The sequence below is a fragment of the Alligator sinensis genome, unplaced genomic scaffold (assembly GCF_000455745.1).
Source record: "Alligator sinensis unplaced genomic scaffold, ASM45574v1 scaffold115_1, whole genome shotgun sequence".
Taxonomy (NCBI): domain Eukaryota; kingdom Metazoa; phylum Chordata; order Crocodylia; family Alligatoridae; genus Alligator; species Alligator sinensis.
In genome coordinates this window covers 4,123,488-4,138,576 of record NW_005841895.1, presented here as the reverse complement: position 1 = coordinate 4,138,576, position 15,089 = coordinate 4,123,488, and the positions used below count along the sequence as shown (strand labels likewise).

The window sequence follows — 15,089 nt, the reverse complement described above, 5'->3', positions numbered from 1 at the left end:
GAGAGTTACAATGATGCAACCTGCAGATAAAACATTGCCCTGGAGTGGCACCCATGGCATGACTAGTCTAAAGGGATGACCCCAGAGTGAAACCTCCAGTGGCTCAAAGCCAGAAGAACTACGACACTACTCCAGAGCTTTCTGTTAACATTGCCAAGCTGTGGCTGAGAGAGAAGCAAGCGGTGGGGATTCCCTGTCCTGTGTCTGCTCCCAGCTGCTGCACTAGCTTCTGCAAGCCCTGGGTAGCTGGTATAAAAATAGGCTGCTCTAAGTTGCTCCTGATGGTAGACTAAACACAGCCAACTCGAGCTCAAAGGAATGCACACGTAGCTTGAAGTCTTTGCACAGTGCACAGCAGCCAGTCCCTGTGAGCATACTGTCCTCCCGTTTAGTTGCAGGACAAGACTGTAGACATCCAGGTTGAAGCATTCAGGCCCAGGTCCACAGGGGTATTTTGGTACCCAAAGCAGAACCTACACTCTGCTGAAATCTAATCTCATGATCCACAGAATCTCATCTGATCCTTTAGTCATCCAAGACTAGTTGTACGAAGTGAGCTTGCAGCACTTGTGTGCCCTGCCTCCCAACTAGAACAAGGTAGCTGCAGCCATCTTGTGCTCCAGCTGGGCTAATTAACACCACTGAGTGACGATGCCAGCTAATCAGGCTCAGTACCGTAGCAAGGAAGTTTGGCACCTGGGGCAAGCCTGCAGTGGCAGCCTGCCCTTGCCCCATGCACAGATCTGAGGGGGCACCTTCCCCCCCGCCATGCTTGTCTGGGAGTGCGTGCAGCAGCGGGAGCTGCCCTTCCCATTCCTCCCCTCCCCCAAAATGAGCTTCTTGCGGCTCCATCCTATGCTCCACTCCAGCTGGACAGCACCTGTTCGTTCCCCTTTGTTTCAGCGCCTGGGACAGTTGCTCCACTCACCCGCTCCTTGCTACAGTACTGATCAGGCTCCACGTTATAGCCAGTCTGTGGCACAAGGTGGGCATTGCTTCCAATTTAAGAGGCAGCCCACCACGTTGCGAGGGGCCTCTGCCAAGTATGGTTAATGCTGAACGTATGGAGAGACACCCTAAATTTCTGCTGAGAAAGTTCTCCGGTCACCTGAAGTCCTGCTTCTGTGCATGCTCAGAACTGCTGTCATGTTAGTGGGGCTAAGTACCTAAGCAGGTCAGCAGGGATCCTGGTTTTCTCCAATTTAAAAATAATCCCCAATTTTCAGTTTAAAAAAAAAAGTAACCCCAAATCCACATTTTCCATAATTTAAATGAAACACCACTAATATATAGATATATATAGCGGTGTTTCTTTTTAATCATGGAAAAATGTGGATTTGGGGTTACTTTAAAAAAATCCCCAATTTTTTGGTTAAATAAACCAGAGAAAACCAGGATCCCTGCTGATCAGGGACCTACCTGCATCCTACAAAGAAGCCAATGTGTGGTGGTGCTCTGAACACACCTAATATAGGAAGGGAGAGAGGAGGGTTGTTGGACTTCTCCAGCTGAAGCAGAGCCACTTGGCAAAATATTTTAAGATTCACAGAGCTATGGAGAAGGAACACAACAGGAACCCATTATCGTCTTATTTCTACAGCCTTTGGCAGGAAAACAAATGGTCCACATATCTTCCCTTGGGAGGTTTAAGGAAGAAAAAGGGAATGCAAATGCCCAGTTGGCAAAATAGACTCCATATTTATTGATATTAACCATCAAGATCAACGACTGAGTAAAGATAAATACCCTAGCTGCTTGATCTACAACTGTATGCAGTAAGCCATCCAATACACACAAGCAGGTTTTCTACCCTAAAATACTTATATATTTCATTCATTAATATATAGCATTTTAACCTTTTTATTTGTTGAAGCTTGCTTATAAAAAAGGGAAATGACTTGTCTACTTTACACATCATGCAGACAATTTAGTTAATAGCCATTAAAGTTCACTGGGGCATTAATCATGTATCAAGTATTATTAAGAACTGGTAAAGAGATAGATGATACCTTGAAGGTAAAAGTATGGGTTAGTTCATTTTCGTCCGTGTCATTACTACTTAAAAGAATCTTCAGGTTTCCTTTTATTTACAATTCTGTCCAAGTGGAAATTTTTTCAGACCCCTTTCACCCAGGGACAACCGTCTCTCCAAACAGCAGAAATCCAGCCCCCCTTCAGACACCCAAGTATCCTAAAAAAGAAATCTTCTACAACGTGTAGGTAAAAATACAAAAAACACCCTTATAACAAGGGTAATTTTGAGCTTAGAAAATAATCACACGTACTCCAGCCCCTAACATTGTTTTGTGTCCTCAAACAACATGGACCTACCTTTGCAGCTGTGTTGATTCCGGTATTTTTATCCATAGTTGTCAGCAGCTAACACCATCACTTGGAGTATTTATTTACTACCACAGTGTCATAGATTCTTCAAGTTTTGCAGAGTCACAGTGTGTCAGGAACTATTTCTCAAGTGTCTGACAACTGTTGTTTCAGAGGTATTTAGAAAGTCATACAAAAAGTTCCAATGAAAGACAGTTCCTGTGACAACAGATAAGATTAAAAAGGGGGCAAAAAAGGGAGAAAAAACTTCAAACCGTTATAGCTTCTAAGACGGACAAAACCTGCAGGACTAGCTGTTTCCTTAATCTGTTTGTTGTCGAATGAGGGCAAGTAACCACACTCACTAAACCACCCTTCTGCTTTGTTCCTGTGGTTCCTATTTTAGAAGCTTTGATATAAGAGTAACAGAGCTAACATTGCTAGAATTTATCTAGTACCACAAGAGCTTGCATGGCACTTGAGAGATGTCAGCCAAACGCACCAAGTTTTATCATGATTTAATATAAAGCATTTGTCCCAAAATTCTTTGCTGCATTAGACTTTAAGCTCCACTGGGTAGCAGACTTGGATTCTTACATGCCTAAAGCTCCTAGCAAATATATACAAGTGTTTTAGCTCATCCAGCCAGTAAAATTAAAGGTAACAAAATTATGGCAAGGAGCCTGCTGTTCTGTATTAGTTGAGCAGAGATAGAGATGTGCAAGAGGTCTGTCAAAATGCTGTCACATGAAAGAGCCACAAGAAGCAGTTATCAATCCCTTCTACCTCCTATCTTGTTCTCAGGGCCTCAGTATCATGTTGCTTGATGAACAGGCAATCTGACATTGAAGGGTGAAAAAAGGAAGCTGGAGCTTGCACCACCTCTGAAGCAAAATGTCTGATACCATTGCTTTGGTCTGTGGCAAAACAGGTGTATTTCTGGGAGTCCCCACTGGTGAGAAAAAAAGTTCTGTATAACTCTGTGTTGCTGTAGATTACTCCTGAGCATTGGAGAACTACCTGCTGAGTTGATCTACCATGTTGTTTTGAAGACCAAAAATGTGCAGAGCCAACAGCCCAATTTGGTTTTGAAACATCAATTCCAAAATGCTATATAGCCTCTTCAAGATCCAACCTCCATCTCTCTTGCCTGTTGACATAACCCATAGCTGTGGTGTTGACTATCAACATATGGATTATGGATCCTTGGACTGAGACCATAAAGCCTCATTCTGAAGGTGACTTGGACATGTCTTCTACATGCGAGTGCACCCCTGAACATGCCCTGCCCACTTGCTCCCCACTACAGTGGGTGAAGCTGATCCAGGGCTCACCAGCATCTTCTCCCAAGCTCAAAGACCAAGTTCTTGAAAATAGCTGCAGCAGTATGCCTCTGGGGGGTCTTAACAATGTATTTCTAAGATTGGGAGAGTACCAGCATGAGTGGGTATATGCAGGGCATGCTCAGCTGGGGGATGCTGCTGATGCAGTGTACACAAGTTCTTAATATCCTTCTGATTTCCTAGATGCCATTACCACTTTAAAAACAGAATTTTCCACCTTCTGCATGCCAATGTTTACTTCCTTTTGCAAATAGAAGTGGGTTTTTCTCCTTAATTAAGTCCAGAGATTCCATTTGAGGGTCTGTCAAGAAGCTAGCCTTAAGATAAGCACTTACCAGCTAATTTGTCTTACTAGTTCTCACTCCAAACTTGCTCTCCTCAGCAGCTATCTAGATCTCTTACAGCAGCTCTCAGCATGTCTCCTTGGCCTGGAGACTCTTATGTCACATATCCTTAAGTATTCTCTCCATTCCACAACCACTGTAAACCAGGCCTTGAACTTCACTGTAGAGGGATGCTTAGCCTCAGCTGTAGATGATGCAATGACATTAGGAGGACTTCCTTCAGTCTGCCTAGTCTAAATTACAGCTTGTATGACACCAAGTATCTTTTGCACATGTTGCAAATTAGGATACAGGCATACGGTCTTATTAGCTGCTGGATTTAGAAACTTATATTTAAAAGAAATACTTTTTGAGTGACCCTACATTTTATATACATTCATGTATATGCATATACACATACACATAGTAATACTCCCCACCACCCTTGATTACTTTGTCAAGTTGGTATTCTGCATATCTGCAAATAAGTATTGTTTTTCTTACCTTCATTTGCTTTGACAGTCACACTGCTTTCTCAGGTCATACTTACATAAAAATGTTTATGGGTAAAAGAGCTATAAAACACCTTTCAGTGGTCTAAGGGCCCCATTAAGAAATTCAGATGAAAGACAAAGATTTCAAGTCTGAGCTTTAATATAAGAACTAAAAAAAAAAAAAAAAAGTACATTTTGTTGAATTCAACTAAAAAGATTTAAAAGTGAAAGTCAAGTTCTTATGGCACAGGATTCTGGCTCAGAGCTGGAAGGTCATTTGACCTTTTAAAAAAAAACTCACAATAAAAAGATATAAAACAGACATCTGCCTGTACAAAGCATGAATCAGAACTGAAAGATGGCTTCAGACCTCATTAAAATATTTGGCCAAATTCTGCTGAATTCTAGTGCAATCCATTCTAAAAGATGGATTTCTGTAGGATTGCACGAGCCCAATCCAGAGCAAAACTGGCTCATTCTACCCAGACTGAACAGGATTCACTCGCACCTGTTCCCCCAACCCCCCAAAATTTAGACATAAAAAATGTTTTAAAAGTGTCCTTGGAGAATTAATTTTATTTGAGGAAAAATGGTAAAGATGACTTAAAATTAGTGTGGCATCACTTCTGTAAAAATCCCACAAAAAACAGCAGGCACGGGAAAACTAAGCCTGAGCATTTTCATCTTTTTCCATCACATGTGAGACGTGAAGCACAGAACCAGCACGGCTCCAAACTTTTGGCAGTACAATCAGTACAAGATGGTATAACGAATCTGGATAAGCACCGTTTTATGAAACATTGTCTTTAATCTGTGGTTGATCTTCGATACCAAAATCGAGCTCTGTAGTCATCACTGCATGTCATGAAACCAGGATTGGTAGGAGAATGAACAATACAGCGAACAATGCTGTTATGACCCAATGAAAGAAGGTTCCTCCGTTCAGCAGTTCTTGAGTCCCAGCAGCAGAGACTTATGGTCCTTTCATCAGGAAGTAAAACATAGTCTTCCGTGTGGTTGAAAACTGCTTGTGTTCTATGCACCTGTCGTCCACTCAAACCGGCTCCTGGTAAAAGCAGTGAAAGTGTTCATTGAAGGTTTAATTGAAACATCAACCTAAATAGTTTCACTTTGAGGGCAGGTTTTCAGAGGTTAAGAAAGTACATCTCTTCAAATATTAATTACTAAGATTCACCTACAAGGACCATTAATTTAGAGGACGACTTAAAAAACTGGGCTGTTGAATTTCTCCACCCACCATCAGCTTTCTGTTCTACCATTTACCATTTTTTCAGTAAGGGAAACAATGCATCTCACAGTCTTAAGAATGATTCTTTTACTAAGGCAAAAAACATTTAAGTTGTGTAGACTTTTAAATATAAAACAATCAACATAAAGAAGGAAGGGGAGCTGCTTGACTACATAACCAAAGCCAATGAACTTTGATGCCCAAACACAATAGTGAAGTCCAAGTAAAGAACTGGATCACTAAAACTAGCACTGAACAGAGATCAGCAGACTACAGACAAATCTGAAGTGGAGGTAGTACAAAATGATACTGAGGACATTTCTTCTCAGTAGCTACATAATTATGCTTCTGGACATCATCATTCCAATCCCTTGACTTACAAAGAGATATGGATTTGGAAATCAAAGTGAAGCCATTTATATATTATTAGGCACAGCTGGCAGTCTCTACTCAGGAGGCACAGAGGCCTATTAGGGTACCAAACTTCCTGCTTGATGCAAATGATCTTGAATACTAGCCACCCTAGCTACTAATAGCAGTACTAACCATTACCACTACATTCCAAACAGTTCCCTCTTTGGAAAACACCTTGGAAAAAAAAGTTTCAGGAATGTAATCCTACAGAAGAAAACTCCTTTATGTACTTTGTGGAAGGGTCTGTATAAGAGGGAAGGGCTTAAAAACTAGTCACTAATTATGTCACTCAGCCAAGCCAGAATGTTCATAAGCAGATTGCTCACAACAAATGCACTTCTATTTAGTACTCAGAAGTACTGGTGGAAAAAACCCTTTAAGAACACATCGTTGATAAATAGATTCTGAAAGAGGAGAAACAACAAAGAAACCTCACAACACCCTAGATATGCTATTACTCACAAATGACAAAACAAGTTTAGCTTTCTTGTAGAAAATTTCCAATCATTACTACTTTAATCAACAATAGCAGCAGCATTTTCTGAACATTTGTAGCTCTTTACTTAGGCTTTTGCTGCACCCTGCTGGTTGAAGAACAGCACTACATTTCTACCTTGAATAAGACTGCAACACAAACATTCGCTTAATTTACCTGAGGGGGTGTCTTTTTGTAGACTGAATGTGTCACTTTGTTAACAGATTGGACTGCCTTAATATTTCTCCTTAATATTACACAGCTGCAGCAAAATCTACTTGTGGATGTTTCAAAGTTCTAGCCAACTAGAGAATGATATTTGATGCTGCTTTTCTTGCTATGGGAAGCAGAGTAGTAAGACATTTGTACCATAAAACAGGTCTGATAGGAAGTTCTCTAATTTCACCAGGTAAAGGATGTTGACCAGGGCTCTAAAAGAGAAGTAAGCGATTTCTTTCTAGTGTTGTGCCTTACGTTACTAGTGATGGAAAAATAGCAGACACTTCAGAGAACACTAGTATTTCAACTTCACAGAATGTTTCTCACTAACTTTAGCAATTACTGTTTCAAGGGGATGGACTCAAAGATCTTCTGAGGTCCCTTCCAGCCCTAATGTCTATAATGTCTATGAAATAAAAGGTGGGTATCACAAGATTTTAAGGAAATTAAGCCTACCAGTCTCCTGACTACATAGTAACAAGTTTTGCATTTCATCAAGAATTACTTGTCATCATGAGTTGATGGCCAAGGAAGCAATTTTTTTGCTAGATAGGTCACATACCTGTATATTTGACCAGTGTTCGACCTGTGGATATTTCCCATAGTTTAGCTACAGAGTCTTTTCCACTTGACAGGATGTACTTTGAATTTTTTGAAAAAATTGCAGAACATACTTCAGCTCCATCATGTGCTTTCTCAAAAGTAGTGATACATCGATTTGAAACGCCATCCCATAATTTGATGCAACCATCCTTGCTGCCTGTCACATACATATTAGCACTTGCATTGTAGTTAACTGAGCATATAGCATCAGTATGCTGATCTTGAGGATTACATGACACAAAACACTGAAATGTATTGATATCATACAGCCGTAAAGTAGGGTGCTGGGTACCAACAAGTATGAAGTCTCCAGAAGGATGAAAAGAGATTGAGCGTAACATTTCTGCTTCCTGTTTGATCAGAAATACGTAATTAATATAAATACTAAAAATTCCAGGGAAAAGACGTGCTGTTAGATTGTCAATTTAGAATTAAACACATATTTTTAATAGCAAAACATAATTCAGATTTGTCAGTGTTCAATAATTAGGCCAGAAAAAATGAAGACCAATCTCTTCCTCCCCACCCTCCCCATAAGACAATGACATTTAGGCTGCTTGCAGATGTTAAAATAAATAAATAAATAAAAAGTGGTGCTTTAAACTCAGCGTGCTCCCATGCCAAGCCCAGCACATGCCCAGAAGGGGCTTCATGTTAGTTGAACCAGCTTGCCCATCATCTGTGTAGTTTGGGCACTTCAGCGGAGCTTTTTTGGTGCTTTTATGTAATAGCTGATTGAATCGGCTTTAGATACAAATGCCAAAAAGCCTTGCTGAAACATCTGATCTATCATACAGAGCCAGGTCAAAGTAACGTGCTGCTTCTTCTGGTAAATCATGTTTTTTGGCTTTTCTTAACATCTGCAAGCGGCCAGTAACACCAGAACTTTACTTGCAACCCTACATCAATTTTCAAATCTTATTTGCATGGGCAGTGTGGGGAAGAAGATTTCAAAGCTTATTTGAAGGGGCAGTCAGGAAATCTCTACTCTCAGCCAAACAAACAATAAAACTTTAACTGTTCCAGAAAATGTGTGCTAGAAACTCAGGAACTAATAATTACGGATTCTGAAAATAGACTATTTTTTTTTAAAATCAGGCAGGCAAGCATTAGATTTTCACAGACCATAATCGTAAAAAAATGAGGGTTAGAAGGGATCTTACATAGTCTTGCTCAAAGCAGGACCATTCCCAACTATTATCATCCCAAGCAAAGTCTTGCGCGAAAGTTCTTCCTAATATCTAACCTAAACTTCTCTTGCTGCAACTTGAGACAGTTGCTCCATGTTCTGTCCCCTGCCATGACTGAGAACAGTCCAGCTCCATCCTCCTTAGGTAGGTGAAGGCTGCTATTAAATAGGGGTGTGCGAAGTGGACCCTATTTGATTCGGATTTGGCCCAAATTGGGGACAGTGATTCGATTAGTTGATTTGGATCGCTGTCCCTGATTTGATTTGGTCAAATCCGAATCTGAAGAGTCAATGCCGATTTGCAGAATCAGCAATTCAGACAGACATAGCTTTATATGTTTTTTCTACATACCTCAAGGTACCAGCGCAGCTTGTAAACTCTGTGATGCTGGGGTGGATGGAGCATCCCACAGGAGTGTGCGGGGGCCATCCACGTGCTTGATGGTGAGCCCAGAAGTGGACCAGAAGTACCAGGCCCAGGAGGCACCTGTCACTGAGCTGGGGGGAGTGCAGGGGAGCCCCCCTGCATGCTCCCGGGCAGACCTGGAAGCGGACCAGAAGTGCTTCTGGTCTGCTTCCAGGTCTGCTGCCAAGTGCACTGGGGAGCCCTCTGCACTCCTGTGGGACAGTCTGTGCACCCCAGCATCACAGTGTTCACGAGCCGCCTGCTACCTAGAGGTATGTAGAAAAAACATTTAAAGCTGCTGCTATGTCTGAATTGCTGAATATGTTTGAATCAATTTGGAGGGTTCCGATTCGACTCAGAGAGATTAAAGGGTCCTCTGATTCGATTTGGATTCGGAGATTCAGCCACTGAATCGAATCAGGGACTGAAGCTTGCATAGCCCTACTAAAATATCCCTTCTGTCTTCTTTTCTCCAAACTAAATGGGCCCAGTTCCCTCAGCCTCTCCTCAGAAGTCATGTGCCCCCAGCTCCCACACCATTTTCACTGTCCTCTGCTGGATTCTCTCCAATTTGCCCACATCCTTTCTGTAGTGGGGGGCCAGAGGGAGGGGGGGGGCGGGGTGTGCAAAACTGGACAGAGTACTTCAGATGTGGCCTTACCAGTGTCAAATAAGAGGGGAAAAAAATCGCTTCCCTCAATCTGCTGGCAATACTCCCGCTAACGCTGCCCAATATACCATTAGCTTTCTTCACAAGAGCACACTGTTGGCTCATATACAGCTTATTGTCCAATGTAACCCCCAGGGCCTTTTCTGCAGAGCAGCTGCCTAGCCAGTCAGTCCCCAGCCTGTACCAGTGCATGGGATTGGTCTAAGTGAAGGACTGCAGTTGTCCTTAATGAGCCTCATGAGATTTCTTTTGTTCCAATCCTCCAATCTGTCAATGTCTCTCCAAATCCTACCTCTACCCTCCAGCATATTTACTGCTCTCCCCAGCTTGGTGTCATCTACCAAACTTGCTGAGGGTGTGATCCATCCCATCTTCCAGATTGTTGATAAAGATATTGAATAAAACCAACCCCAGGACTGACCCCTGGGGCACTCCACTTGATATTGGCTGACAACTACACACTGAGCCATTTGTTACTATCCTCTGAGCCCAACAATCCAGACAGTTTTTTTATTCACGATACAGTCCATTTTTTTCTACCTACCAGTACAGTCCAGTACTCCCTTAGCTTGCCTGCAAGAATGTAGTGGGAGACTGTATCAAAAGCCTTGCTAAAGTCAAGGCATATCACATCCACTGCTCTCCCCACATCCACAGAGCCAGTCATCTCAAAGAAGGCAATCAAGTTGGTCAGGCAAAAGCACACGTTATTTACCTAATTTACCTTATCACAGGAGCCTGTCTGGAAGTTACACGTACAGACATATTAAATTAACTGCTATTGTGCATTTTGTTCGTTTGTCTGAAAGATTTCAAGCTCCTTTTTTGATTTATGTTTTCGGGCTATAACATCTCACCTGGATATATTTGAAAGCTCTTTTTGCAGAAGGTTTTGAATAGTCAAACAATTTGAGAGTGTAGTCCCTTGAACCGGAGGCTAGGATTTGTTCTGTTGGATGAAAAGCCAGACAGGTAACCTCATCCACATGATCATAAAGAGTTCGAATAACAGGATGATTCTCCATGTTCTGCTGAGCTGTCTCGTTCATCATGACCTATGAAGAACACTGAAATGAGTTAGATGCCTAGAAGACGGCATGCTTCTGACAATGAAACAAATTGCTGTCAAATATTTAATTTAAAGCTATAGGTATACTAAAAAAATACTTCTTTTATAGAGGATAAATTGACTGATTTGCCAAAAAAAAAAGTTAAGCACATGGGGGGTTTTTTTGTCATAAGGCAGTCACTAATCATTCTTTTAAGTGACAATTTTTTTTTTCAGAGAAGCAAGCAGATCCATATAAAAGAGTAAACAACTTGTTCAAGATCAAATGTAAAAGCCAATACAATTCAAAGGGTCAGTTTGTCACTATGTGTCCCTGAATTATGATACTGCACCATCTCCAATTAAAATCACAGAATTGCATTAATTTTGATCAGGGTAACATTAAGAGCATGTACTACAACTAGTTCTCACAGATTCCATTCAAACAAAAATATACCATTCCCAGTACTGGCATCCCAGGCTAATGAAACAGTTTAATAAGGATGTACCATTTTAAATGTTCATTGATCACTTATGATTCAAATAATACATTACCTCAATGGGCATGGCACTTTTTGCCAACATTCTCTCTGTATCAAGAATTTTTATTGATGCATCAGCAGATCCTGTAGCTATTAACTGACCATCCCTGCTGTAGGTAGCTACACGACATGGCCCTTTATGAGATGTGACATAACAGGTCTCATATTCAGAAGCCTCAGGAGACATAGTCTGTACATCTGCATCAAATTCCAAGTCAATTCCTGTGCCTGGAGCTACTGTATCTGAGCGCCCAATAGCATACTGAACTGCACTGTCATCATTCTCCATTCCTGAAAGAAGAGAAATTAAACATATCAAGTATCCTTGCAAAAGGTTTGACCACAGCCAGGACAAAATACAGACTCTTCTGCCAACAAAGTGATGCTGGACAAAAGTATGCAAAGATGTGATCCCTATTCAACACAGGCAGCAGAAGCTCCTAATACAGATGCAGTTACATCAGCAAATCTGAGATAAAATAGTTTGTTATGACCACTGGGGTAGTTTTAAAACACTGGTAAAATGTAAAGCACATCTCTGCCACTTTTAACTACATCCCCATTACTTATAACAGGATGTATACTAGAAAAACCACACCTCTTAACATAATCTAAAAAAAAAAAAAAATCTTTAGTATTCACAATGCAATGAAGAAGCCAAGATTACATCTATAGTCACCTTTTCAAACAAAAATATTGCTTGCATATAAGTTGATGTTTGAAAAGACTGAAGAAGAGACATTTATAAAACTGTTTGTTTGGGGCTCAGTGAAGAGAACCAAGATTGACCCACAATAACGCAGTACCACTGATAAGAATGGCTAATCCTCTCCATGCATGACACACATTTTTCAGATTCTTTGCCTGCAAGATGCATCTACACTGGCAAGGCAAGAGTCAACTCAGCACTGAAAAGGACAGCATAACCATGATGTGCATGTTTATAGTTTCTGGCTGAACAAGCTAACACTTTTTTAATTGGATACAACTAGAACTGTATGGTTCAGTGGTCAAGATAGTAGACTGAGACTCAGACTTGGATTATTTCTGGTTCTGCTACTGATTTGGTTTGAAATCTGGATACATCAGTTACTCTCTCTTTCCTAGTTTTTTTCACCTCTGACCTTTTTGCTTAGCTTATTAAAATGGTAAAGTCTTTCAGATCAAAGCTATTTTTAAAATATGGTCACTGCCTTGTTGAGACTTCTAGATCCTACTACAGCACAATCTCTATAAAAAAAAATTTCTGTTATGCTGCATACTCCAATGCAGATATTGCTTAATGCCTGCTGCCAAACATTAAGTTTATGCTGTACACTGTCACATTGTGTCTTGTCCAGTCAAACAGGCTGTACTATAGCAGATTTGAATGCTGATCTGATGAGCAACATTAGGGTATGCAATGCCCCTATTCCAGCAGACGCTAAGTGACTTAGGACCTACCTGCCCTTCCTCAAGACATACTTCCTGTGACATATAGCACAAGGTATACAAGATGAAGTTCAATCCGTTAACTAGGGATGCGCTGATAGAGACTTTTTGGGCCAATACCAATAGCTAAAATTAAGGAGGCATATCAGCTGATATCAATCCAATTTCTGATACAGCTGGTAAGTCCGTTGTGGTAGAGGGGAGGAAAGGGGCAGGGGAATATCAACACCCCCCCATGGTGAGAGAGGGGGCAGGGCCAAGTGCTGCCCAGCCAGGGCAGAGCATGGGACGCTACCCTCCTCTGTAGCCACCCCCGAGCCCAGCTCACATGGAGAAGAGCCTGCAGCTACAGCTCACCTGCCCTGCACAGATCCGGGGGCACATGCCCTCCTGGGGTGCAAGCAGTGGCAGGAACCATCCCCTCCTCCCCCCCACCATGAGGAGCTGTGGCTCTGGCCCGTGCCCCGTCTGCCCCCTCCCTCACCATGCTGGGGACGGACGGATGGACACACACACGGGGACATTGATCTGCCCCCCCAAAGCCCCTTCCACCACATCAGACTTACCAGCTGCGAGTAGCTCTGCTCCTCGCTGCCTGAGTGCTGCGCTGCGGCTATGCACGTACATGAGCACTTATCGGCCAAATTATTGGCCACATTGAGCCGATTTCCAATACAGCCAGTTTTCTTTATATCAGTACTAATCCGATATCGGACTGATGTAACGGCGCACCTCTACAGTTAACCATTTTGCAGTAAATTAACCAATGTGGAACTCCATGCTGCTATGGCTAAGCTGCTTTTAGGATGTGAATAGTTCAGCTGTTTTGATGCCATGCTGTAGTCTAGGTGCAGGTATGTCATTAGAGAGGGAGTGGCAGGGCTGCCTCTTTTGTGGCCTTGGACCTTTGGATCCCACGGTCTTCCAAAATCCTTAAAGCAGTTTACATTTCCAGCCTTCAAAACACAACAGGACACATGGTTTGTCCACTCTCTGCAAGGAGATGTGGGCTGAGTACAGCTTATGTTGTTCATATGGAACTGGTTATGTCAGTTTCTATGACCTTTATTACCACATGCTTTGCTCTGATCTGGTACATCCAGCGAACCCATGTATTATGATCCTGAAGGCTTTCAAAACATTCAGGGTACTGGATAAGCATTCTTGTATGTGGCAAAAGCCCAAACTGCTTTTGAAAGCCCTACATTTAATATTTTCTATCCACAACAGAACCAGAGAAATGTAGGGATAGAAGGACACTGGAAAATCATCCAATCTAAACCCTAAATCAAAGCAGGATCAACGCCATCCATGACACTAACAACAGAGCATCATTAAGAGTGATTTTTGCATGAGAGACTGAGACTACTGTGTACCTACACTGTAAGCAAAGTTGAATTTCAAAATTCCTCATTTATTGACATTAAAATTTACAGCTTACCTAGTTTAATTAAGTGCAGCAGCTGCTCAGAGGGTGCACAGACTGACTGTGGTTTTATCTCATTTATCAGGCCATTGGCAATGTTTATGTATCCATCATACAGCAGCTGACTAATAATCAGTTTATACAATTGCTGACGATCTTTCAAGCTCACTTTTGTTCTATACATTGCGAGCAAGGACTGCCTTGCAGGGGCCTGAAAAAAAGATAAAAAAAAAAAAATCACAAAATAAAATTGGACTGAACTGGCGTTGCCTTTCATAGAAAAGTGAACCGCATGTCATTTTCCAAAGTTCCTTAATGGAGATAAAGTCAATTAAAAAGGTATTGCATTGGGGGGGGGAGGGAGAGATGTTCAGCTTGCAATCAAAAGTAGAGGCCAAAAAAGGTATTATATATACTGGGGGAAAGAGGGAGAGATGTTCAGCTTGCAATCAAAAGTAGAGGGCAAAAAAGGTATTATATATACTGGGGGAAAGAGGGAGAGATGTTCAGCTTGCAATCAAAAGTAGAGGCCAAAAAAGGTATTATATATACTGGGGGAAAGAGGGAGAGATGTTCAGCTTGCAATCAAAAGTAGAGGGCAAAAAAGATGTTATATGTACTGGGGGGGGGAAGAGTTGCTCAGCTTGCAACCCGAAGTGGAGGCCAAAAAACAAGGTGCCAGAAGAGATGACAAAGTCGTTCCCGACTGCAGTGACAGCGGAGGAGCACGCTGGGCCACTAGCCTGCGTGGGGCTGCGATGCGAGGCTGACAAAGGCCGCCAAGGGCCAGGAGAGCAGCAGCGGCGCCGTCTGCAGCCGCGGTGCTGGCAGGACCCCGCTCCGCGGACGAGGCGGGCGCGGGGCCAGGAGCGGAGGCAGAAGCCGGCCGGGGCGCCGTGGCCCGCGCGGGCGGGAAGGGGGCGTGGGGGACTCGC

At 42.3% G+C, this 15,089-nt stretch overlaps 1 protein-coding gene across 1 annotated transcript; it reads right to left on the bottom strand.

Moving 5' to 3' along the window:
- Window positions 1-4,638: 4,638 nt before the first annotated feature.
- CSTF1 (cleavage stimulation factor subunit 1) lies at window positions 4,639-14,385 on the bottom strand. The gene is made up of 5 exons (XM_006018187.3): window positions 14,170-14,385; window positions 11,311-11,588; window positions 10,565-10,762; window positions 7,402-7,792; window positions 4,639-5,548 (listed from the first exon to the last, which is right to left on the bottom strand). The coding sequence occupies exons 1-5, from the start codon at window positions 14,336-14,338 to the stop codon at window positions 5,289-5,291; spliced, it is 1,296 nt and encodes a 431-aa protein (XP_006018249.1). The 5' UTR covers window positions 14,339-14,385; the 3' UTR covers window positions 4,639-5,288.
- Window positions 14,386-15,089: the final 704 nt, after the last annotated feature.